Source organism: Carcharodon carcharias, chromosome 32, assembly GCF_017639515.1.
Source record: "Carcharodon carcharias isolate sCarCar2 chromosome 32, sCarCar2.pri, whole genome shotgun sequence".
Taxonomy (NCBI): domain Eukaryota; kingdom Metazoa; phylum Chordata; class Chondrichthyes; order Lamniformes; family Lamnidae; genus Carcharodon; species Carcharodon carcharias.
The window spans coordinates 19,825,411-19,849,182 of NC_054498.1; the positions used below are offsets into that span (position 1 = coordinate 19,825,411).

Consider the following 23,772-nt stretch of genomic DNA (forward strand, 5'->3'; position numbering starts at 1 on the left):
AGTGGGATACTCGCATCCAGTGGGTGTGGGTGACCATCCCCATCACAGTATTGATCATGGGAGCACAGAAAACCTTACGGTCATATTGGGATAAAGACAGTTACGGCTACGGAATAAACCTTCACCCTGCAGCCCCGTCGGCTGTTAATCAGCTGGTGAAATGTAATCTCCGTGAAGATACAAAGATAACAATAGACAGTGAACTTCAATGGGCATCTTTAACAAACTGACAGCATAGTAATTTGACCACTTTTAAGATGACAAACACTGCAGACATTGGCTGCTGTAATCTTTATGAAGGAAGATGTTATAAAAAAATGTACAAACTAAATAGAATATTTTAATACAGGGCTGGAATTTTACATCTCAATAGCTTAAAAGAAAATTCAACTCTTTGTGAACCAAAAATCATTAAAAATCCAATCTTATATCTTGCTGCTACTATCAGTGCTGCAAGAGAACCACTTGGAGAGCTTACATAGCAAATATACTAAGACAGGATGTTCATTTACTATGAGCCTATCTGGTCAACAGAAGCCTTTATTGACATTTGCGGTTTAATGGAGTCTTTGCTGTGTGCTGCTACTTGCCTCAAATGGTGGTACTTATCCTCGTGTGAATTTTTAACACTTCAGTTCTTAGAACTATGATAAAAAGTTTCACACCAGGCCTATTTGCATTTCTGGGAGTAAACAAGGGTTCATTTACAGATCTTCACTTCAAAACAATTGTTAAATTCTAAAAGGCATCAGATATTCATCCAAGGTGAGGATCATCATGGGCTGAAAAATGCCAGGGGTCAGGAATGCACCGAGAATGTTATATAATTAAATAAAATGCCACTGAACGAAGTGTAATAATGGTGCCATAACAATATGAAAGTTTTACATGACGTAACAATAGGCACTTTCCACTAGGATTCAGCGATCCTGGGTGTGATACTTTACAATATGTTCACCTGAAGTTTGGGGCGGAGGATGGGGGGGAACCTCAGTATAACAATTGCAGATTTTGACCTTTAAAGCGTGATGTCTGGAGAGGGCACTTTGAGTTAGACACCAGCGTCAATCCAGCTCGCTTCGGACTCATTCTCCTCAAGATCAGTCTTCTACGCCCTCAATAACTCAACTACATCTCCTCTGGTTAATGGCGGCTCTCCTAATAAACCTCTCCTGTTCAACAGGCATTGTCCCCCCATCTCTATGATCACCTTGCCTTAAAAATTTCACCCTATCCCAGTATGGTCCCCGCTATCCCACTGCTCTCTAAGGGCCACAAATACATCATTATAAACCGCCACTCTCCCACTACATCCTGTTCAAATACTATAGGCTGATTTACGTGCTGCCCTGGTCAGGGTCACCAATCCGGTGGGACTATCACTGCGATTGGTTATCCTTCTTTCACACATCCAGGTAGTTTAATTCCCAGGTTCCACAGCATCAGTTGCTCCCTTAAGTGTCTGAGTATCTGATTTTAATGGGAGTTGACACACAAGGCCCTGCATCTACTTTCACAACACTAACACTGTTGCATTGCCTTACAGTCTTCAACAGCACCTCCCAAACCTGCAATCTCTTATCACCTAGAAGGAAAGGACAGCAGGCACACAGCTCCAAGTTTCCCTATAAGTCAGACACACACCACTGACTTGGAAATATATTGCCGTTTCTTCATTGTCGTTGGGTCAAAATTGTAGAACTCTTTCCCACCAACAGCACTGTGGGTGTCCCTACACCACATAGACTGCAGTGGCTCACCACCACCTCAAGAAGAATTAGGAATGGGCAATAATTGTAGGTCAAGCCAGCAATGCTCATATCCAGTGAATGAGAAAAGGACTTGAACCAGTGCTTTGTGTCTTTTGTCCATGTATTGCTTCAATCTTTCCAAAGATGGGCCAAGTTAACACCAGATGAGGGATGGCTGTGTGTGAATGGTAACCCACAGCAGTTTTGATCACTTTGTTCCATGAATATGTTACTTGGAAATAAATTATAAGTACTAAGTATGCTATGCTACCCCACATCTTGTTTGATAGACAACCTCCTCTGCATCGACTCATTGAGTTCATCTATTTTGGTGCCTCTAACTTTTTCAACAGAGAAGCTGCTCATCTAGAATGACTAATGCATCTGTAACTGATTCATTCTGTATTGTTCAGTTGAAGATCTGTCCCACACAATTAGTATGCTGTATTCATTGATTACTGAACGATGCTACCAAATTGCTTACTATGCCGTAGTCAAAGAGAAAACAATATCAAAGCTGATTCATTTATCCTAACCGTCTACTTGTCTCAGAACACATTAAAAAAAAAGTGCAGGAATGTACCATTCTTTTAAAACACATTTGAAATAACAAAAGAAAATTCTTGCCGATACTGCAGATCTGAAATAAAAACAGAAACTGCAGCAAAAGCTCAGCAGGCCTGGCAGCATCTGTCAAGAGTGAGAAATAGAGTTAACACTGAGTCGAACATGCCTCTTCACAAAAAGTCATATTGGACTCGAAACGTTATTGCTGTTTCTCTCTCCACAGATGCTGCCAGATCTACTGTGTTTTGCCAGCACTTTGTTTTTATTGAAAGCAACTCAATTTTTAAATCCTGCATGTGGAAAAAAAGGTCAAAGGTCTCAGACAGTGAATATTCCCGCACTTCAATACAGTTGACCAAGTTGTTCCCTCCTTCAGCTCCTGCCCTCTGTGGAATTGTCTTTTCACAGCTCTATCTCCAATGTAACCAGCTTATCCCCTGAAATGATTTCTCCTACTGGATGCACACAGTCATGTCCAGCACACCTTCAAACTTGGTCCCCATCCAGTTCCCCACCACTGCTATCCCATACACACTCCCAGTAAAGTGATGGAAGGGGTCATCAACAGTGCTAACAATCGGCACTTGCGTAGCAATAACCTGCTCACTGATGCTCAGTTTGGGTTCTGCCAGGGTCACTCAGCTCCTGACCTCATTACAACCTTGGTTCAAACATGGAAAATAGAGCCAACCTCCAGAGGTGAGGAGAGAGTGACTCCTTGACATCAAGGTAGCATTTGACCGATTGTAGCATTAAAGAGCCCTAGCAAAACTGGAGTCAATGGGAATCAGGGGGAAAGCTCTCTGCTGGTTGGAGTCATACCTAGCACAAAGGAAGATGGTTGTGGTTGTTGGAGATCAATCATCTCAGTCCCAGGACATCACTGCAGGAGTTTCTCAGGGTAGTGTCCTCGGCCCAACCAAATTCAGTTGCTTCATCAATGACCTTCCTTCCATCATAAGATCAGAAGTGGGGATGTTCGCTGATGATTACACAATGTTCAGCACCATTCGCGACTCCTCAGATGCTGAAGCAGTCCATGTCCAAATGCAGCAAGACCTGGATAATATCCAGGCTTGGGCTGACAAGTGGCAAGTAGCATTCACGGCACACAAGTGCCAGGTAATGAACATCTCCAACAAGAAAGAATCAAACCACAGCCCCTTGACATTCAATGGCTTTATCACTGAATCCCCCCGCTATCAACATAGTGGCTAGAAACTATTGACTAGAAACTGGACTAGCCACATAAATACTGTGGCTACAAAAGCAGGTCAGAGTCTCTGAATCCTGTGGCGAGTAACTCACCTCTTGACTCCCCAAAGCCTGTCCACCATCTACAAGGCACAAGTCAGGAGTGTGATGGAATACTTCCCACTTGCCTGGATGAGTGCAGCTCCAACAACATTCAAGAAGCTTGACATCATCCAGTACAAAGCAGCCCGCTTGATTTGGCACTTCATCCATAAACAAACGTTCACGCCCGCCCCCCACCACCGACACATAGTGGCAGCAGTGTGTACCATCTGTTGCACTGCAGGAAATCAGCAAGGTTCCTTAGCACCTTTCAAACCAACAACCGCTACCATCTAGAAGGACAAAGGCAGCAATGGGCAATAAATGCAGGCCTAGCAAGCGATGCCCACATCACATGAATGAATAAAAAATGAAAAAGAATAAAGGAACAGGAGTAGGCGATTTGGCCCGTCAAGCCTGCTCCGCCATTCAATTTGATCACAGCTGATCACCTATCTCAATGCCACTTTCCCACGGTATCTCCATGTCCTTTGATGTCAATCTATCGATTTCTGTCTTGAACACGCTGAATGATTGTGCTTTCACAGTCCTCTGGGGTAGAGATATACAAACTGCACACACCCAGATTGATTTCACCACTTGCTCTTCACCACCACCTGATTGTTCAACAAAGATGCGGCTGAGCAACAATATTCTCTGGTTTATCACTGGCTACAACAAAGCCCATCTGTTCAACTCCTGAGAAGCTCTGCACTCTACCCTCCAAACTCATTGCTTTTAACTTCTAATGCAGGGCAATTACAAATGTGCACAACTTCAATAATTGGTTGACACATGGTCTCAAACCGTTAATCATATCCTTAACTAATGCCACAGATTTTCACCTTAAAGCAGTGGGCCTGCATCTCAACCTCATCCTCAACACCATCGAAAATCTCATCCGTGCCTTTGCCCGAGTTCCAAACTCAAATTCATTCAGGCTGTCTACACCCTGTCGTACACTTTCACCAGGCTCATTGATGCCATTAGCTCACGGTCTCCCTTCAATGACCGCCGCTGTTCCCCACCCCCAAATGAACCATACAATTTCAATATACTTCTACTCAATATCCTTTCTCAGCCTCATCTGTAGTCTTGTCCCACCCCATCTCTGCAACCTCCTCCAGCATAACATAGGAACGTGGGAATAGGAACAGAAGGCCTGTACTGGGTGCTGCGTTGGCTGCAGTAGAGTGCTTCAATTGGAGTTTGGTGACTGAGGAAGTTTAAGGGTTAAATTAAGGGTTAATTCTATCTAAAGTCTAATATTTCTTTAAATTAGCAATTAACTATAAGTTGCTTGTTAGGGTTGGAAGAAGGTGAGTTTTAGTCCAGCCTTAAAACAGGGCCCTTACAGGCTCAGCTTGCAGCTGCAGCTAGTTAATTGGATAACTGGCTTAATCAGATTTTCAGAGGCTAGGTTCAGAGAGTATAAGTAGACTATCTTACAGAGCTGACTTTGTCTGCTCTGGAGTGCTGTGTTTGGCTGCAGTAGAGTGCTTCAGTTGGAGTTTGGTGACTGACAGAGTTCGGGGAGGAGGTGCTCCTTTCCTTTTCTAACTTTCTTCAGAAAGAAGAGCTGCTGCCTTGGTAAGTAGGACCCGGTGAGTAAATTTTTAAGTAAGTGGATTTAACTGAGTTGCGCCAGGAATAAAGGAAGTTTATGGCCAAAATACTAAAGTCCTAGATGACCCCATGTGCAGGAAGAGTTACCAGTTACAGAAACCTGAGCTCTGGGTTTCAGAGCTTGAGTGGCGGCTGAAGTTACTGTGGCTCATCTGCGAGGCTGAGACCTACATGGATAGCACATTCAGAGAGGTGATCACACTGCAGCTTAAGGGCCTGTAGATGGCGGGAGAATGGGTGACCACCAGATTTTCCGTTTTGGAAGCTGGTGAGGGCGCTGGCCCTGCAGGAGTGCAGTCAGAGCCAAGTTCATGGCACCACAAGCAGCTCGGCTGTACAGGAAGGGAAGAAGAAAAAAGGAAGAACAATAGCGATAGAGGATTTACCGGTTAGGGGAATAGACAGGTGTTTCTGTGGCCGTAGACGTGACTCCAGGGTGTTATTTGCCTCCTTGGTGCCAGGGTCAAGGATGTCACAGAGTGGCTGCAGGACATTCTTCTGGGGGAGGGTGATCAGCCAGAGGTCGTGGTCCACATTGGTACCAATGACTTAGGTAGGAAGGGGATGTGGCCCTGCAACCTGAATTTAGGGAGCTAGGTAGAAAATTAGCAAGCAGGACCTCTAAAGTAGTAATCTCTGGATTACTCCCAGTGCCATATGAAAGTGAGGTATAGAAGGATAAGACATGGCTGGAAAGATGGTGCAGGAGGGAGCTTCAGATTCCTAGGACATTGGGACTGGCTCTGGGGGAGATGGCACCTGTACAAGCCGGACGGGTTGCATCTGAACAGAGCCGGGACTGAGTTCCTTGTGGGTCGTTTTTCTAGTGCTGTTGGGGAGGGTTTAAACTAACTCGGCAGAGGTGTGGGAACCAGGAGAGAATATCAAAATAATAGCAGGGTGCACAGAATGCTGGGAGAGGCAGATTGCACTAAAATAGAGAATAGCATTAATAGGTGGACTCGGAGTAAGAGAGCAAGTAATGAAGTCTAAATGAGCGTTACACTACATGTATGTGAATGCATGGAGTATAGTTAATAAAATTGGGGAGTTACAGGCACAGATTGCCTTGTGGGATTATGATTTCATGGTGGTAATGGAGACCTAGCTTAAGGAAGGGCAGATCTGGGTGTTAAGTATTCCTGGTTACAAAGTGTTCAGAAAAGGTCGGAAAGGGGGGAAAAAAGGAAGAGGGGTGGGGTTTTTGGTTAAGGTGAGTATTGCAGTACTGGAGAAAGAGGATGTGTCAGAGGATTCGAGGACAGAATCAATTTAGCTAGAGCTAAGGAATAAGAAGAATGCTTGGTATAATATGTAAACCACCAGCTAGTGGGAAGGATATAGAGGAACAAATCTGCAAGGAAATTACAGAGAGGTGTAAACATCAGAGTAGTTATAATGGGGGACTTTAATTACCCATATATAGACTGGGATAGTGGTAGTGTAAGGAGCAATGAGGGACAAGTGTTCGTAGACTGTGTTCAGGAGGATTTCCTACAGCAGTATATGTCCGGTCCAACAAAGGAGGCACTGCTAGACCTGGTTCTTGGGAATGAGGTGGGCCAAGTAGATTAAGTGACAGTGGGGGAACATTTAGGCGGCAGTGATCATAGTATCGTAAGGTTTAGGATGACGGTGGAAAATGACATTGGTCAATCCATAGTAAGAATAATCAACTGGCAGAGAGCAGACTTCAATGGGGCAAGAATAGAGCTGGGCCTGACAGACTGGAACCAAAGGTTGGAAGGAAAAACAGTAGCTGAACAATGGACTATCTTCAAAGAGGAGACGGCTTGGGCACGGTCAAGGTATATTCCCTCAAAAGCAAAACATAGGACAAACAAATCCAGAGCTCCCTGGATAACAAATGATAAAAATTAAGAAAAAAGTGTGCTTACGACACAAGAATCTAGAATCTAGAGAATACAGTGTTGGGTAGCAAATACAATTGAGGACCAAGCTGAATACAGAAGATTCAGAAGGGATGTAAAAAAGCAAAATACAGGAAGCAAAGAGGTGAGAAAAAACTTTTCCATTCTGCGAGTAGTTAGAGTTTGGAATGCACTGCCTGGAAGTTTGGTGGAGGCAGGTTCAACTGAGGCATTCAAGAGGGCATTGGGTGATTATCTAAATAGAAACAACATGTAGGGTTACATTGAAAATGCAGGAAATTGGCATTAAGTTAAAATGCTCAGCCGGTGCAGACACGATGGGCCCAATGGCCTCCTTCTGCATAACAATCCTATGATTCAGCCCCTCGAGCCTACTCTGCCATTCAACTAGATCATGACTGATCTTCTACTTCAGCGGCATTTTCTCTCATTATCCCCACGTCCCTTGATATCTTTAATCGAGAAATATATCAATCTCGGTCTTGAATATACTCAACAACTGAGCCTCCAAACCTCTCTAGATAAAGGGGTCCAAACATTTACTACTGAGTGAAGAAATTCCTCCTCATCTCAATCCTAAATGCTCCATTCCTCATTCTGAGATAGTCCCCTGGTTCTAGATGTCCCCCAGCCAGGAGAAACATCATTTCTGCATCTAAGGATTTTGTATGTCTCAATGGGGCTGCCTCTCTCTGATCCCAGGAATCAGTCTGGTGAACATTTCAGCTTGCATACTCTACGAGGCTTTAACTAACTGCACTTCTCTTCCTTTTGCATCACCAATTGTAGCAGAACTTTCATGCTTATATTTTGCTAAGCTTCTCTACCTTGCTACAATGCTCCTTGTTGTCAAAATCTACTGCTTCAAACACACCTCATCCACATTCCCAAAATGTTCAAGTTCCTGCTAGCTTTCATCTTTTCTTTTTCCCTTTGACTTTGTGCAGCACTTTGGGAGGTTTAGTTGCATTAAAGATATGACAAGAATGGAAGGAGGAAGCAAAGGTCACAGAATAAAGGATGCCACAGAATTGTATCACAAAGTAAAAATGGTTTTAAAATACCAATATGAAGAATCCAAGGACAACACTGAATACTGAATTCATACTTAAGGGCAAAAAAGCCAATTTGGTCATTGAACAGATTTCAAGATGGCCAGTTCTCATGAAATGAAATTCACCCAACAGGAATTTATAGCCATTTATTAAAGCATTCCACCTGCAAACTATATTATTAATTGTAATTAAAATCTTTAAAATATATCCCAGGTGTTATTTACAGTGTTTTGCAGCTTGGAAACTTGTAGTATTTAAGTGGAAAAGGGCAGGCAGGTCAGACTAGCAACCTATTCTGGCTGTGACACTATACCTCTAACAGTCCTCTTTACAGCTTTGAAATTAACAGTCAAATTCATTTAAAGGATGCAAAGGCAACTCTGGATGTTAATTTCCCTTACCACTTCTCCCCTAGTTACTGGAAAAAATTTTGTTACACTGAATGGCAAAACAAAACAAATTGTTGATCATTCTAAAAACAAGAACTTGCTACAGCAGAACCATCAAATGAATTTTAAAACAGGGGAGCTGACTGCAATATCATTTCAGCTTTAGAACAACTTTACTAAATCTCCCTGGAGTAATGTGGCTTCTGAGGAATGATTTATTTAGGTTCGATTGTTGGCCAATTTCAAATATCAGTTTAAAAAACATGAGAAATAGCAGGGGGTAGGCCATATGGACTCTTAAGCTTGCTCTGCCATTTTACACCTATTCCCACATCCTTCGATTCCCTTGATGCCCAAGAATCTATTGATCTGTCTTGAATATCCTCAACGAATGAGCATCCACAGCTCTCTGGGCTCTACTGTCTCTCTCTCTCTCTCTCTCTCTCTCTCCCCCCCGCCCCACCCTGCCCACAAGGTTGCCAACCATCCAGGATTGGCCTGGAGTCTCCAGGAGTTAAAAATCAATCTCCAGGACACTGCTGCGTGAAACCCTGGAGAAAAATCAAAGGGGTATGAAAAAATATTTTGTCATTTTCTTTAAACATTTCTTTTTACCAGATATAAAAATATTGAAAATGAGAAAAGGTTGTTTGGCTGACAGTGAAGCATTGTCCAATTGAGTTTTTTTGCTTTCCAGTTGGCGTAGGGAGGCCGTGTGTTACAAGGATGGATGTGTTGGCTGACTAATGGTTGGAGTGGGGGAGGAAGCCATGTGATGAAACCTCCAGGAATACATTTGATCACAGTTGGCAATCCTACTTTCCCCACCTCTTTCCCCCACACTGCACTCTCCAGCTACAGCCATATTCAAAATGGATTTCAGAATAATTCATTTCAGCAAACCCTGCTTATACAATAAGAAAGTTTTAACAGGCGAATTTATAGCAGAGGTAGCCAAAAATAAAAACACAGCATTAACTCTACCAGGGATGTGCATATACATAACATCTCTTTACATACATATAAAAACTGTGTCACCAAACTGTGTACATGGTAAAACACTATGCTGCACAAAGTTTCCTCCTTTATTCAGTCTTCAGCAAGTTGCGAGAAGCCTTACATAAAGTCTATGCTTGACTGAAACCTAACAAACAGTTCAGGGGAGAAGAGTCTCATGGTAGTCATGTTTATTCACTACTACAATTGTAAGAAGGTTTAGGACAGGGGCCCAAGTGCTCAAATTATCTTTGCTTTATTAATTCCCACCCCTGTTCATAACAAAGGACCACACATCTACGGTGAGAACAGAATTATTAAGATTTCAACTGTGGAGCCCTATTACAACTGTTCTGACAAAGGGATTACACCCAAAACCTCAAGGGACTACCCTCACCACAGATGCTGACTCGTGTGCTTCCAGCATTTTCTTTGTTTTAGGTTTCTGGCATTTGTATTTTTTTTCCACTTTATGAAAGTCTGGTGCCTGTCAGAATAAAAACCACAAGCATTCAATAGTCTCTAATAGTGCCACGTGAGACATACCCACATAATAGGCACAGAGCAGTTGCTGAAAATTTTGTTGACTCCATCAGTGCATTTTTCTTTTTTAAAATCAGACAATGTCTAGGCAGCCTTCCAGTAACTAGCTATTCTTCTTATGGATAGGCATGCTGTTTGCAGGCTATTTAACTGTACAGGGCATCACAGCTGAGCAACACCCCATCTGTAATCTATGCACAGGCATGTCCTAGCAGAGGACATCTGAAAATAACCTGGAATGAGAACATTGGTTGATTGTCCTCCTTCTCTATAACCCAGAGACAATGAAGCCAAGTTTAACACCCACTCTCACCCCATTAATACCTGAACCACAGCCAGCTAACTAACCAGGCTTGCACTAGCACTTTCACAGCCTTGGTAGTTCAATATCCCAACATGTTGTTCCAACTGAAGTAAAGGCCAACTAGACCATGCAGAGTCAACATGGCTTCGTGAAAGAGAAATCGTGTTTGACAAATTTGTTAGGATTCTTTGAGGATGTAAGAAGCCGGGTGGATAAAGGGGAACCAGTAGATGTAATGTATTTGGATTTCCAAAAGACACTCAATAAGGTGTCACATAAAAGGTTACTACAAAAGATGTGTTGGGGGTGATATATTTGCGTGCATACAGGATGGGCAAACAGGAAACACAGTTCAGATAAATAGGTTATTTTCAACTTGGCAACAAGTGGAGTGCCACAGTGATCAGTGCGGTGTCCTCAACTACCTGTGACCTTCCAAATCCATGACCACTACCATCTAGCAGGACAAGAATAACAGATACATGGGAACATCACCACCTGGAAGTTCCCCTCCAAGCCACTCACCATCCTGACTTGGAAATATATCACCGTTCCTTCACTGTCACTGGGTCAAAATCCTGGAACTCCCTCCCAAACAGTACTGTGGGTATACTTACACCACATGACTGCAGCGGTTCAAGAAGGCAATTCACCACCTTCTCAAGGGCAATTAGGGATGGGCAATAAATGCTGGCCTAGCCAGCGAAGCCAATATCCCTCCAATGAATTTTTAAAAATCTGTATGAATGATTTGGATAAAGGGACAGACTGTATTGTCGCCAAATTTCCTGATACATAAATAGGTAGGAAAACAAACTGAGGATACAAACAGTCTGTTACGGAATATAGGTAAGTAAGTGGGCAAAAATTTGGCAGATGGAGTATATTGTGGAAAAATGTGAGGTTGTCCACTTTTGGTAAAAACAGAAAAGGAAAGACTGCAGAATGCTGTAGCATAGAGGGATCTGGATGACCTCGTACACGAATCTCAAAGTTAATATGCAGGTAGAGCAATAAATTAGGAAGGCAATGGAATGTTGGTCTGTAATGCAAGGGGATGGAATATAAAAGTAAGGAAGTCTTACTACAACTGTACAGGGCATTGGTGAGACTGCATTAGAGTATTGCGTACAGTTTTGGTCTCCTTACTCAGGGATCAAAATAAATGAGGGCAGCAGGAAAATGTGTCCCCAAAACACCTCCAGTATACACGAGAAAGTAAAGACGGGGGCAACAAATTCAAGTAAGGCCACCCCTTTGCCAAATCATGGCTCCTTCAGTCTGGGAAGAATTGAGGCATAGGCGTGGAAAGCAAGAAAACAACACATAGTTTAAGTGGAAGAGCAGCATCAATGAGCACTGGAGACAGAATCTGTCAGGAGTTGCTCCTCCAATCACAGTTTCCATCTTTCCCATGCTAGCTGCTCCAGTTCCTTCAATCACAAGTTCCCTCCCTGCTGCTCTTGCTGATTCTACAGATACAGAATCTGCGATTGGAGGAGCAGCAAGGGTAGGAGGTAGGGAACCTGTCATTAGAGGAACTGGATCCTAGGTGACAACCTGATCGACTGGAAAATTCCACATTCTCGGGGACGAGAGCCATCAGTTTGAGTTGAACTTTCAACATCCTCCAGAACTGGGATGAAGCCTAAGGGAAAAAGAAAAGGATGGAGGTGGCCAGAGGCAGGTCCAGAAGGCCCCCATGTACCGAGAACAGGAGCAGCAGCCAGCAGGGGGGGTCAATCACATTTTAATTTCTTGCAGTGGTGGGTGGGGTTGGGGACTGGGGAAGCAATGAGAAATGAGAAGAAAGAACCATGCAGACTCATTTGGTCTTTAACAGTAAAAGACTTTTACTAACTTACCTAAACTACTTATGCCTGTCTGCTTTCTGTTTCATTGCAAAAATTTTAGATGAATCTGATCCTTAGTTTATGATTGCAAATTGGGAATTGTATTTAGATGATGGACAAAGATTTTCCAAATGGTAGGGCAGGCAACCTTAGCTCAGTGAAGGAGTGACTGAAGGTATGTGCTCAAGTTGGGCTTCCTGTTTTCAAGATCCATGCCATCTTGTTTCTCACATATAAGAAAAGGAAAGTAGGTAAACGGAAGCTTGTGCTTTTACTGAAGCATGATGTACATAATCCAGCAAGGTTATATTGTTGGTAGTATGGACTTATCCTGTATTATGTGAGACGAAAGTATAATAATTTTCATAATATTTTTCTGGTTTATTGTGAAGTAGGTTTTTGGGGGTATGTATAGTTGGGTCCCGTGTGATTTAATTACATTTGGAGTGCAAGCTTTAAATCATCAAAAGCAGGTGCTTGACATGCTAATGAGTAAACATTACAAATTACAAAACAAATTAGTAAGTAATTGCAGTCTTATGTATGTGCTTAAAATCTTTTATATTTTGTTAACAGAATCTCTGAATGTCTTGGTGGACTTATTACTGCTACTTTCCTTTGCTTATTTGTGAAAAACAAGATGGCATGGATCTTGGAAACAGGAAGCCCAACATAAGCACATACCTTCACTCACTCCTTCACTGTGCTATTAGCATGTAAGGTGTGAAGGGAATTTGCATTTTTAGATAAGTTAAGAGATTTGGATTTCAAAGGGATCTTAGTCTGTTTACAACTAGCCAGATAAGCAGGGCTAAGGAGTGTGTTTATTTTTCCCAAAGGTTCCTGACAATATTGGCAACATGAAAGTTTTTATATTATGAGGAAGATACAGTTTCAAAGATATATGGAACAACAATATACATATTAAAAAGACAAACATATGTAAAGGAGAATGAAATGCTGTGTGTCAGGAGGCAATGTAAGATCTAACAGAAGTGTGTGGAATAGCCTTAATGAAGCCTCCAATCATGTCTGCTATGTAACGAAACTGAAGTTGGGGAAATGCCATTTGAAATTCCACTGTCAAGTGGATATTAACTTGCTGGTTCTGATGTAAATCTAAAATCTACTTTGGACTGTTGCCTTAAAGGGGATGTAACTGGGGGGCGTCAGGTTAATTCAGAATTTTAGGAGTTATTACTGTAGTAATTGCACTCTTATGTGCTTAAAATCTTTTATATTTTGTAAACAGAATCTCTGAAGGTCTTGGTGGACTTATTACTTCTAAATTCAGGGCACACCTCATAATAAATACAAATTACAAAACCATTGTGATAGCACGACCAAGTTTCCTTGTGGATTTGGTCTGGCACATCTGCCACGTATAACATATGTCAACTACATGAAAAGCTGAAATGTTGAAATGCTGATGTCAGTTTGGTGATTTTATACAAATGCATCGGTGTACCACAGTCATGATAATAGAAGGTGAACAAAGAAAAGCTTTTCTGATTCAACCGAAACCTGCACAACCCACCAGCACAAAGGAAACTTCAAAAGCACCTTCAAGCTCATCATCTGAAATTAAGACAGTTACATCTACCATCTCTAATACAATGAAAGAATCATAATTGCCTTGAAGCTGAACTGGATTGGGTCGCAACAAACCAGCGACAGGAGGCTGCAAATATACTGCAAGGCCTGCCGTTGTGCTTCACCATGCACCAACTTGAAGAAAGCCTGGGGAGTAGTGAATTCTGACTCTATCATCTCTGGCACAACCAACATCAACACAGCCAGAGTCTAAATTACAAGGCAGCTTATGATGCATAGAAAAGTCAAACCATTCAAAAGGAGCCATAGTCCAGAGGGTTATGAAAATGACTGCACAAGCATTGGGGAAGATGGTCAAGCTGTTTGACATAGCTTACCATCTGGTGAAGCACAAGCTCCCATTTACATACATACTTTCTCTTGTACATTGAGAAACCACATGGTGTGGAACTTGGAGCCCCCATTTGGAAACCCAACACAAGTGCATCCTTCACTCACTCTACTGAGGATATTCATCAGGGCTGCAACATTTGGGTGCAATCTGCATACTACGTAAGCATTCTGATGGATGGCAGCACTGACAGGAGTAACAATGAGAGAATTGGTATACATCAACCTAGGCGATGCTATCCTACAAACGAGGTTTTGGAATCCAAGACATTGAGAGTGCAAAAGCACATGTGAATCTAGACTTCTTCAACTCAATGTTCATGGAGAAAGGCATCCCAGAATGGAAGAACCTCCTGATAGGCTCTGGTTTGTTGATTTGGGGGGGGGGGGGGGGGGCACTAACACCGACTTCGGCCAGAGAGATGGGACCTTCACAAGGCTGGCTGCCAAGAGATAGTGGCTAATTAGAATCCACTGTGTGGCACATTGATTAGAACTTACTGCTAAAGATGCATACAGAGTCTGCTACTTCGCCAAAGATTTCGATGGCTTCTTAACCTTATACTCATCATTCTACAGAAATTTACCCAAGTATCTTCAGAATCAGTGAAATAGCTATCTTGCTGGAGGAAATCATCCTCAGACCAAAACAGGTAGAGGGCGGTTTGGTTGATCACCAGTGACGAGCACTGTTATTGCCCATCTAAACAACATAGGAAGGAAACAGCAGGATGCTTCTAAAGCAAGGGAAAAGATAAAGAAGCTCACCTTCTTCATATGGCACTGTTTATGGATGTTTTGGAGGAGCTATTTCAGCTCTCTCTTTACTTCCAGAGAGACAATGTAAGTGTAACTGAGATAGTTGGCAGCGTTATCATGGTCCAAGTCCTGTGTTATATGACACAAGAATGCGATGGTGCCTTCTCCCTCACGATCAGAATTAAGAGTGACTGGTGAGTCAATTGACAATGAGCCATTGACAATGTCATGACGATCTCCCTGGAGGACCTCCTGAGGATAAGAATGTGGAATCAGCTGTAACCAGATGGTACAAAGCAGGCAAACAAGTGAAAAAGCCAAATGTTCAACCATATGGTTGCATCAGCAATCCGCAACCTCATCTGAAAAAGCATCAACCTCTCGGTTTACACATTCTGCAAACGAGGTTGGGGAGGAGACTGGGGAAGAAGAAACAGGACATGATTTTGCAAAAGATGTGACAGTGAAGGATGAAGAGATGTAATGATGGACAGTGAAAAAGTGATAAACACAAATGTCAGAAAACAATATTTTATCTTACAAGCTGTTTGTATTTTGTACAATTATTGTGAACACCTTAATTTTTCATGAAGAATAAAAGCTTTAATATTACATTTATATCAAAACTGCTTTATCCACTTTCCATACGTTTTCTCTGATCTGGTTTTGTTTGAATTATTGCACAAGCCATATGTTCTGTGTTGCCAAATAAGTTTGTTACTTTACAAAATAAATTCTTAATCTAGCATTGACATATGTTAGCATAATTTTTGGAACTGATAAATCCTTGGTTTGAGATCTCAAGTCTGAAAAAATGTTTTAAATAGTACAGAGTAGGAACATAGGAGCAGGAATAGGCCATTCAGCCCATCGAGCTTACTCTGCCATTCAATAAAATCATGGCTGAACATCCACTTCAATGCCTTTTTCCCCGCCCCCCCTCCCCCCCACTTTCTCCATATCCCTTTACACCATTGGTATTTAGAAATCTGACAGTTCTGTTTTAAACATACTCAATGACCGTGCTTCCACAACCCTCTGAGGTACAGAATCCCAAAGATTCACAACCCTCTGAGTAAAAATATTTCTCCTCAACTCGGTCCCAAGTGGCTTCCCTGTTATTTTGAAATTGTGTCCCTTGGTTCTAGACTCCCCAAACATCTCACCTGTTTCTACCCTGTCTATCCCTTTAAGGATTTTGTAGGTTTCAATGAAATCACCTCTCATTCTTCAAAACCTTGGAAAATACAGGCCCAGTTTCCCCAATCTCTCTTCATAGGACAGTCCCGCCAACTGTGAACAATCTGGCAAACCTTTGCAGCACTCCCACTTTGGCAATAATATCCTTCCTAAGGTTAAGGGACCAAAATTGACACACTACTCCCAGATGTGGTCTAACCAAAGTTCTACACACAATCAAAACAAGACTTTGCTACTCTTGTACTCAAATCCCCTTACGATAAAGGCTGACATACCATTAGGCTTCCGAATTGCTTGCTGCACCTGCATGTTAGATTTCAGTGACTTATTGACGAGGACACGCAAGTCCCTTTGTACATTTACATCTTATCTCTCACGATTTAAGAAATACTTTGCACATCTGTTCCTCCTACCAAAGTGTATAACCTCACATTTTCCACATTATACTCCAGCTACCATGTTCTCACCTACTCACTAAGTCTGTCCAAATCTCCTTTAAGCTGCTTTGCATCTTCCCCACAACACACACTCCCACCTAGCTTTGTGTCATCCATGAACTTGGAAATAATACGTTTGGTCCCAACATCCTCATCATTGATATACATTGTGAACAGCTGGGGCTCAAGTACTGATCCTTGTGGGACCCAGTAGTTAGCATGTCACAACCTGTCAACACGAGAATGGCCTGTTTATTCCTACTGCTTTCTGCATTTCAGCCAGTATAATACTTCCTATCTCGTGCTTTAAATTTTGCTAACCAACTTCCTGTGGGGCTTTATCAAAAGCTTTCTGAAAATCCAAGTACGCTGTGTCCACTAACCTCCCTTTATCAATTGTTAGTAACATTATCAAAAAAACTCCAACAGGTTCATCAAACATGTTTTCCCATACATCCATGCTGACTATGCCCAATCAGATCATTATTATCTGAGTGTCCATTTAACACATCCTTTACAAGAGATTCCAGCATTTCTCTCCTACTGATGTAAGGCTAACAGATCGTCAGTTCCCAGTTTTCTTGCTTCCTTCTTAAATAGTGGAGTGACATTTGTTACCCTTCCAATCTGTAGGAACCATTCCAGAACCTATAGAATTTTGGATAATGATCAATGCATCCACAATCGCCGTAGCTACCTCTTTCAACACTCTTGGATGTAGGATATCAGATCCCAGGGATTTATCAACCTTCACGGATCATATAGCAGATCACAGAATCACAGTGCATTCAGTCCCAATGCAGCTTTCTTACTAATAATAATTTCCTTCAATTCCTCATTCTCCCTAGTCCCTTGGATCTCTAATTCTGGGAGATTTCTTGAATCTTCCTCAGTGAAGACAGACACAAAGTAATCATTGAGCTTCTCTGCCATTTTTCTATTTCCCATTACAAATTCTTCTGACTCTGCACATAATGGACCTACATTTGTCTTAGCCAAACATTTCCTTTTTACTTACCTACAAAAACTCTTACAGTCCGTTTTTATCAGTTTCTTGGTCCTCCTTTGCTGCATTCTAAAATGCTCCCAATCCTCAGGTTTACTACTATTTCTGGCAACTTCATAGGCCTTTTCTTTTAATCTTATAAAATCCTTAACTTCCTTCATTAGCCACGGTTGGCTGACTTTTCTTTTTGGGTTTTTGTGCCTTGAAGGAACATATCATTGCTGTAAACTACATAATTCTTTAAAGATTAGCCACTGCTTGTGTACTGTCATACCTTTTAATGTATTTTCCCAATCCACATCAGCCAATTTGCCTCTCATAACTTCATAATTTCCTTTGTTCAAATTTAACACCCTTGCTTCAATTAAACTACCTCACTTTCAAAATAGAATTAAACTATTATCGTTACTCATTCCTAAAGGTTCTTCTATAAGATTAGTAATTATCCCTTTCTCAATACATATTAGATCTAAAGAAGCCTGTTCTCTAGCTGGTTCCTCAACATACTGCTCACAAAAACCATCCCTAACACACACCTGTAACTTGCCCATTACAGCATTAATGCTCAATAGGTTTACCCAGTCTATATGCAGGTTGAAGTCACCCATGATTACTGTATTACTCACGCTACATGCTTCTCCAATCTCCTGATTAATATCACGCCCTACATACCACTACTGCTTGGTGACCTATAAACAACTCCTACCAATGTTTGCTGCCGCTTGGTGAATACATCTCCTAACAAAAGAGGTAGTGAAAATGAAGGAGCCCTGAAAATCATAAAGTACCCTCGAGAAAAAATATTTTGGCCCCTGTTTAAGGAGGGACATGCTTGCATTGGAAGCAGTTCAGAGAAGGTTCATTAGGCTGATTGTTGGGATGAAGGGACTGTCTTGAGGAAAGATTGAGCAGATTGGACCTATGTTCAGTTAAGTTTAGAAGAACGAGAGGTCTTATTAAAACATATAAAAGTTATGAATGGGCTTCACAGGGTAGATGCTGGGAGGATGGTCAGTTATGGCAGAAATCTAGAACTAGGTGACACAGTTTAAAAATAAGGGGTCTCCCATTTAATATGGAGATGAGGAGGAATTTCTTCTCAGAGGGTCTTTTGTCTTTGGAACTCTCTTCCAGAGAGCAGTGGAGGCTGGGTCACTGAATATATTGAAGGCCGAGTTAGATTTTTGATCAACAAGGGAGTCAAGGTTTATGGGGGACAGGCAGGAAAGTGGAGTTAAGGCCACAATCAGATCAGTCATGATCTTATTGAATAGCACAGCAGACTCAAGGAGTGAAATGGCCACTCCTAATTCTTGTGTTCTTAAAATATCATTTCTTACATTTCAAGACCAAAATGTTGGCACACAATTCATTGCATCTTAACTACAGAACATTTGGTTTAGCCACATCAGGTAACCTCATCTTAAAATTGATGAATGGTGTTGGTTTAACCTTCCAAAACTTAGGTTATATGATCAATTTTTTTTCTTTAAAGTTGTTTTCTAAATGTTGTCCTTGAGCAAAACTGAAAATTACGCTAGTGAATATTAATTCATATAACTGGCATCAGTAGAGCTTTTTGTTCAGTGGTTGACAGATCTGGTTCCACTATTGGAGTGACTCACAAAACATGGCACTTCCCTCCACAGTACTTAGTGCTACAGCTTTTCACAAACTGAGGTGGTATTCCTTGGAATTTAGAACCTAAAGGATGATTTTGATTGAATACTTCAAGCTATTAAGAGGAACAGGGTAATTAGAGAAAAACAATTTTTAGTTCGTAGGGAAATCTAGGACTGGTTGGCATGGCATTGGGGGTGGGTGGGGGGCAGGGGGTTTGCAGGTATAGCCTAAAGATTAATGCCAGACCTTTCAGGAGTGAAATTAGGAAACAGTTCTACATGCAAAAGGTGGCAGAAATTTGGAACTCGCTTCAAATCTGAGATTAATAGATTTTGTTAGCCAAAGGTATTAAAGAATATGGAGCAAAGGCAGGTATGTGGAGTTGGGTCACAGAACAGCCATGAACTCACTGAATGGCACAAGGTAGGTGCTCCTCTGTTCAGTTCACAATGTCATTGCCCCAAAATAAATTATCCTTTAATACATCTTGTTTAATCTCACCCACCCAGCAAAGGACACTAATTGATAGTCTCACTTATCCTCCTCAAACACATTACCCTTTAACACTCACCAAAGGCACTTAAATTTCAACCCCTCTGCCCCCATTTCTACACCGATTTTGCTGTTCTTCCACACACTACCCTCATCCCTCACCAGATTTGAATTGTAATCTTCCTTTCTGCTCAATTAAAGAATCACTTCATTAGAACATACCACTCCCTGAACACTCCCAGATGTGAGCACATTCTGACCCAAATATATACTAAGAGAAATTCTCTGCACTGTGCACTATATCACTGCAATATTCAACATAAAATTCACCATTGTAATTTTTTTTAAAAATTGCTTTAGGCACAATATCTCAAGCTGTGAAAAAGAGAATGCAATAATCAAAATGTCTTCAAAATAGCTACAAGTCAATAGTCTGTTACGTCTAGGCTTGCTTTCCTGTACTTAGATTATATCCTTTGTTTGTGCCCTTAAATAAACATAAAGATAATTGATTTACTAATTATAGTACCAAGTCAACATAGAAATATGAAACATGCTTGATGTTATTCTTGCAGAACAAAGTTATGCGATAATTGCATTATCTTGCCTTTGTAATCTGTGAAGAAAGTATTTTGCGAATAAATGTAGGAAAAGGGTGGTGCTAAAGTTTCAAGACTAAAACAAAACTTAGCAGGGTCAAGGGTATTGGAGCCACTGGAAAACCAATTAAGAAGAACTGAAATTATATATAGGATCTGGGTTTACTTCTGTTTGTTAGAGAATAACAAAGATCATTTGGTACAAAAGGTGATGTCACCATTTCTCCCTGTTGGCAGCTGGTGTTTCCCAATGTTTAGGGCCTTTGTCTCAAACTTGCAAGTGCTTCGCTTCAAGGATGTTTGCAAGTGTGACGTGAAGGTCTTGAACATTGATTTTCACATCTGAGAAACACTAGCTGATGAAAGGAGAAAATGGCGACATCCCCTGTGGGCTGGTATGTGCCACCATGATGATCAGTGGCTTGGCAACCAGTACTAACCCAAAAGGACGACCCACAATGACACCTGATAATCACTGCACATGCTGCACTCGTGGCAGAACCACTCCTTCACAGACTGCTCCCTTCAACCATCAAGAAAGGTGCACCATATGAAGCTACCTCAATCCCAAAAAGAAGAGCTGCTGGATGTTATCAGTGTACACGTGGAACCTGTTTTGTTTCCAGATGATGTCACTGAGGAGCAGCACGCTGATGAGAAATGAGAAGGGATTCCAGAGGCAATTGTGCAGGAGCTTGAAAACAAACCACTGTAGATGATTTTCTGGCTCTGATTGGATAGGTAAGAATGAAATCAAGCAGGGGCAGTCCCACTCAGGGGTGCAATAGATAGGTGTTAGAGGAGGATCATGTCAAAGCCAACAGACAGGTAGATTCGGATGAGGAGGGTCTGTGCGCCATAGCCACCGGGGACTTTATTTCTGACTTTGATTAAGGCTGTTTCAGTATTGTAATAGGGGAGAAAACCTGATTGAAGAGGTTTGGAGCTACAGGGATGACAGAAGTCCAATTTTGGAAGGCAACATTCAAGCACTTTGGAGAGAATAGTAGTTGAAGATGGGGCAGTAGTTTGGATGAATAGATTGCGAGAGGAGTGTGATGAAGGAAAGAACAGTATCCGAGCATTGGACCCATTCAACCCAGGACCATGAAACCAGGAAAGGTTAGTGGTAATAGGGTCAGGAGAGCATCAGGCAGGTCTCATGGGCAAGATGAGCTCAGAAGACATGAGGAGAGTTAAGAGAGAAACTAGAGATGGGAGATTTGATACAAGTGTTCAAAATCAAGAGAGTCGAAGGCTAGAGCAGGAGGGAAACTTAGCTTGGTGGCCAAATGGAAAGGAGGGTTGTGACAAAGGCAGCTGAATGGATGGTCTCAATCTTAGTGATAAACAACAGTAACTTGTGTCTATACAGCACTTTTACCATAGTAAAATATCCCAAGGTGCTTCACATGGGTGTATCAAACAGAGTGGGTTACACAGAGACATCGGGGAGATACACAGAGACACCAAAAACCTGGTCAAAGAGGTAGGTTTAAAGAAGGATCTTAAAGGAGCAGAAAAAGGTAGAGGCAGAAGGGTTAGGGAGGGAATTCCATGGCTTAGGGCTTCAGTAGGTGATGACAAAGAAGTCCATAAGCTGCTCACATGCACTGGAAATTAGGGTAGAGGGGGAAAAGGAGAGGGGTTTAAGAAGACCGTTGCTTGTGCAGAACAACTGAGGTTATTTTAGCATTCAACAGGGATCTCTGGAGTAGTGAGTTCTTTCGGCAGGAGACAGCAAGACATGATAGTACTTGTTGTGGTCTGCCCAGATGTGGCAATAGAGGCCAAACCAGTAGTGTGCCATTTACATTCAAACCCGCACCCTCAGACAAAGGGGTCTTTGAACAGAAATTACCATAAAATAAAGGTATTTAATGAAAAAAGTACATTGGTTTAGAGGCTGTTGCAGTTTTACACTCAGCTTTCCATTACTATTGACCTCCTCCAGTCCTACAACTTCACAATTAATAATTTCCTCTCTAACAGCACTGTAGGTGTATCTGAACCAGATAAACTGCAGCAGTTCAAGACAGCACACCACCACCATCCCAAGAGCAATTAGGGATGGGCAACAAAGGTTGGCCTTGCTAGTGACACCCACATCCATGAGAGAATAAAAAAAAAAATTCTTCTGAACCTGGCCTCTGGTGCATTCTTCACACTCTTCAGCCTTTCAGGAAATTCCTCCCCAAACTCCTCTACCTCTCAACCTTCCTTTATCAGCTCAGCCTAGCTTTTTTGATTATGCCTCAGACATGCTTTGGGGCATTTTTCCCGCAATAAAGGCACTTCTATAAATTCAAGTTGTTGAATATTATAACTATTAGCCCTAGCCTCTTGCAGTAATCTCGCTCATAAGCATTAAAAAGTTCCAGAATATTAGTCTGAATGGAGATTTTGAAACAAACTTGAGCAATGTAAGTTGTCTGCATCAGGACAAACATTTGAATGCAGTGAAATCCATAGGCTTCCTCTATTTTCCCAAACCCAAACTGTCTGTGGAGGAATATAGTCAGCCAAAAGCATCAACTATTCGGCAATAGTCAGCCTCCGGTTTTACATCAGCGCTTTATTCATTTCTTCAGAGTATTTTGTTTAGTTTCCTCTTTTCCACTTTTAACAGACAACCTCACCACTTGTCTTTCTCTGATCTGAAGGTCAGCACCAATGCATTCCATGTCTGCACGGCACCACATCATCTAAATACATTTTTCTTTGCCTGCCCTGACCACAACAACCCAAATAAACTCCCTTTGATGCTCACAAATAATGTGTGCACTGTACACAATTTTCCTTATAATTTATCTCCTCTTGTTAGTGCAAGCACCCTCATTAATCCTTCATTTCAGTTGGTTTTTCAAAATACTGTATGATGTTTATGTAAACCAATTATTTCAACTGAGCAGATTAGGGAGGACCAACAATCACGAACATAAGGAAGGGCAGAACTAGACTAGAGTTTGGGCTGTTCTTTCCCAGAGGATAGTAAACTGCAGGACAGGCGCCCAGATTGTGTGGTGAACATTGATTCAATGAATTCTGATTCAATGAATTCTGCTAATACTGGCTAGGACAGAGATCACCTCAAACAAGAGGCAGGTAATAGAAATTAAAACAATGTGATCTCCTGGGCTAAATTCTATTGCCTAAGGGGTGGGGCTTTTACCCTACTTGTTGCCAATCCTAGGAGATTATAGGTTATATGGCTCCAGGTGGGTGGGAAGTGTCTGTATTGTGATACATAAGGAACTTTATCTGTGTGGGGCAGGTGGGAAGAAGCAGGTCTTTTCCTATCTGACTGTATGTTCACTTGCTCAAACACCACTAGCCTTCTTCAATATTTATGGTTTAATATTCCCACTGTCACTAATGGACAAAAGAAGTAGGTAAAGAGATAAGAGAATGTAGTCCTTGCAATGTGCACAGGACTCCTT

The 23,772-nt window shown here is 41.7% G+C and overlaps 1 protein-coding gene across 3 annotated transcripts in view; it reads right to left on the reverse strand.

Moving 5' to 3' along the window:
- tbc1d2b (TBC1 domain family, member 2B) overlaps window positions 1-23,772 on the reverse strand; it is a 136,066-nt gene that overhangs the window by 95,205 nt on the left and 17,089 nt on the right. Inside the window, exon 2 of one of the 3 annotated variants that reach the window (XM_041178442.1) lies at window positions 14,985-15,227. The exons of the other annotated variants lie outside the window; for them this stretch is intronic. Within the exon in view, the coding sequence (XP_041034376.1) occupies window positions 14,985-14,993 (9 nt within the window). The 5' untranslated portion in view covers window positions 14,994-15,227. The remainder of the gene's footprint in view (window positions 1-14,984; window positions 15,228-23,772) is intronic. 3 annotated transcript variants of the gene reach the window in all.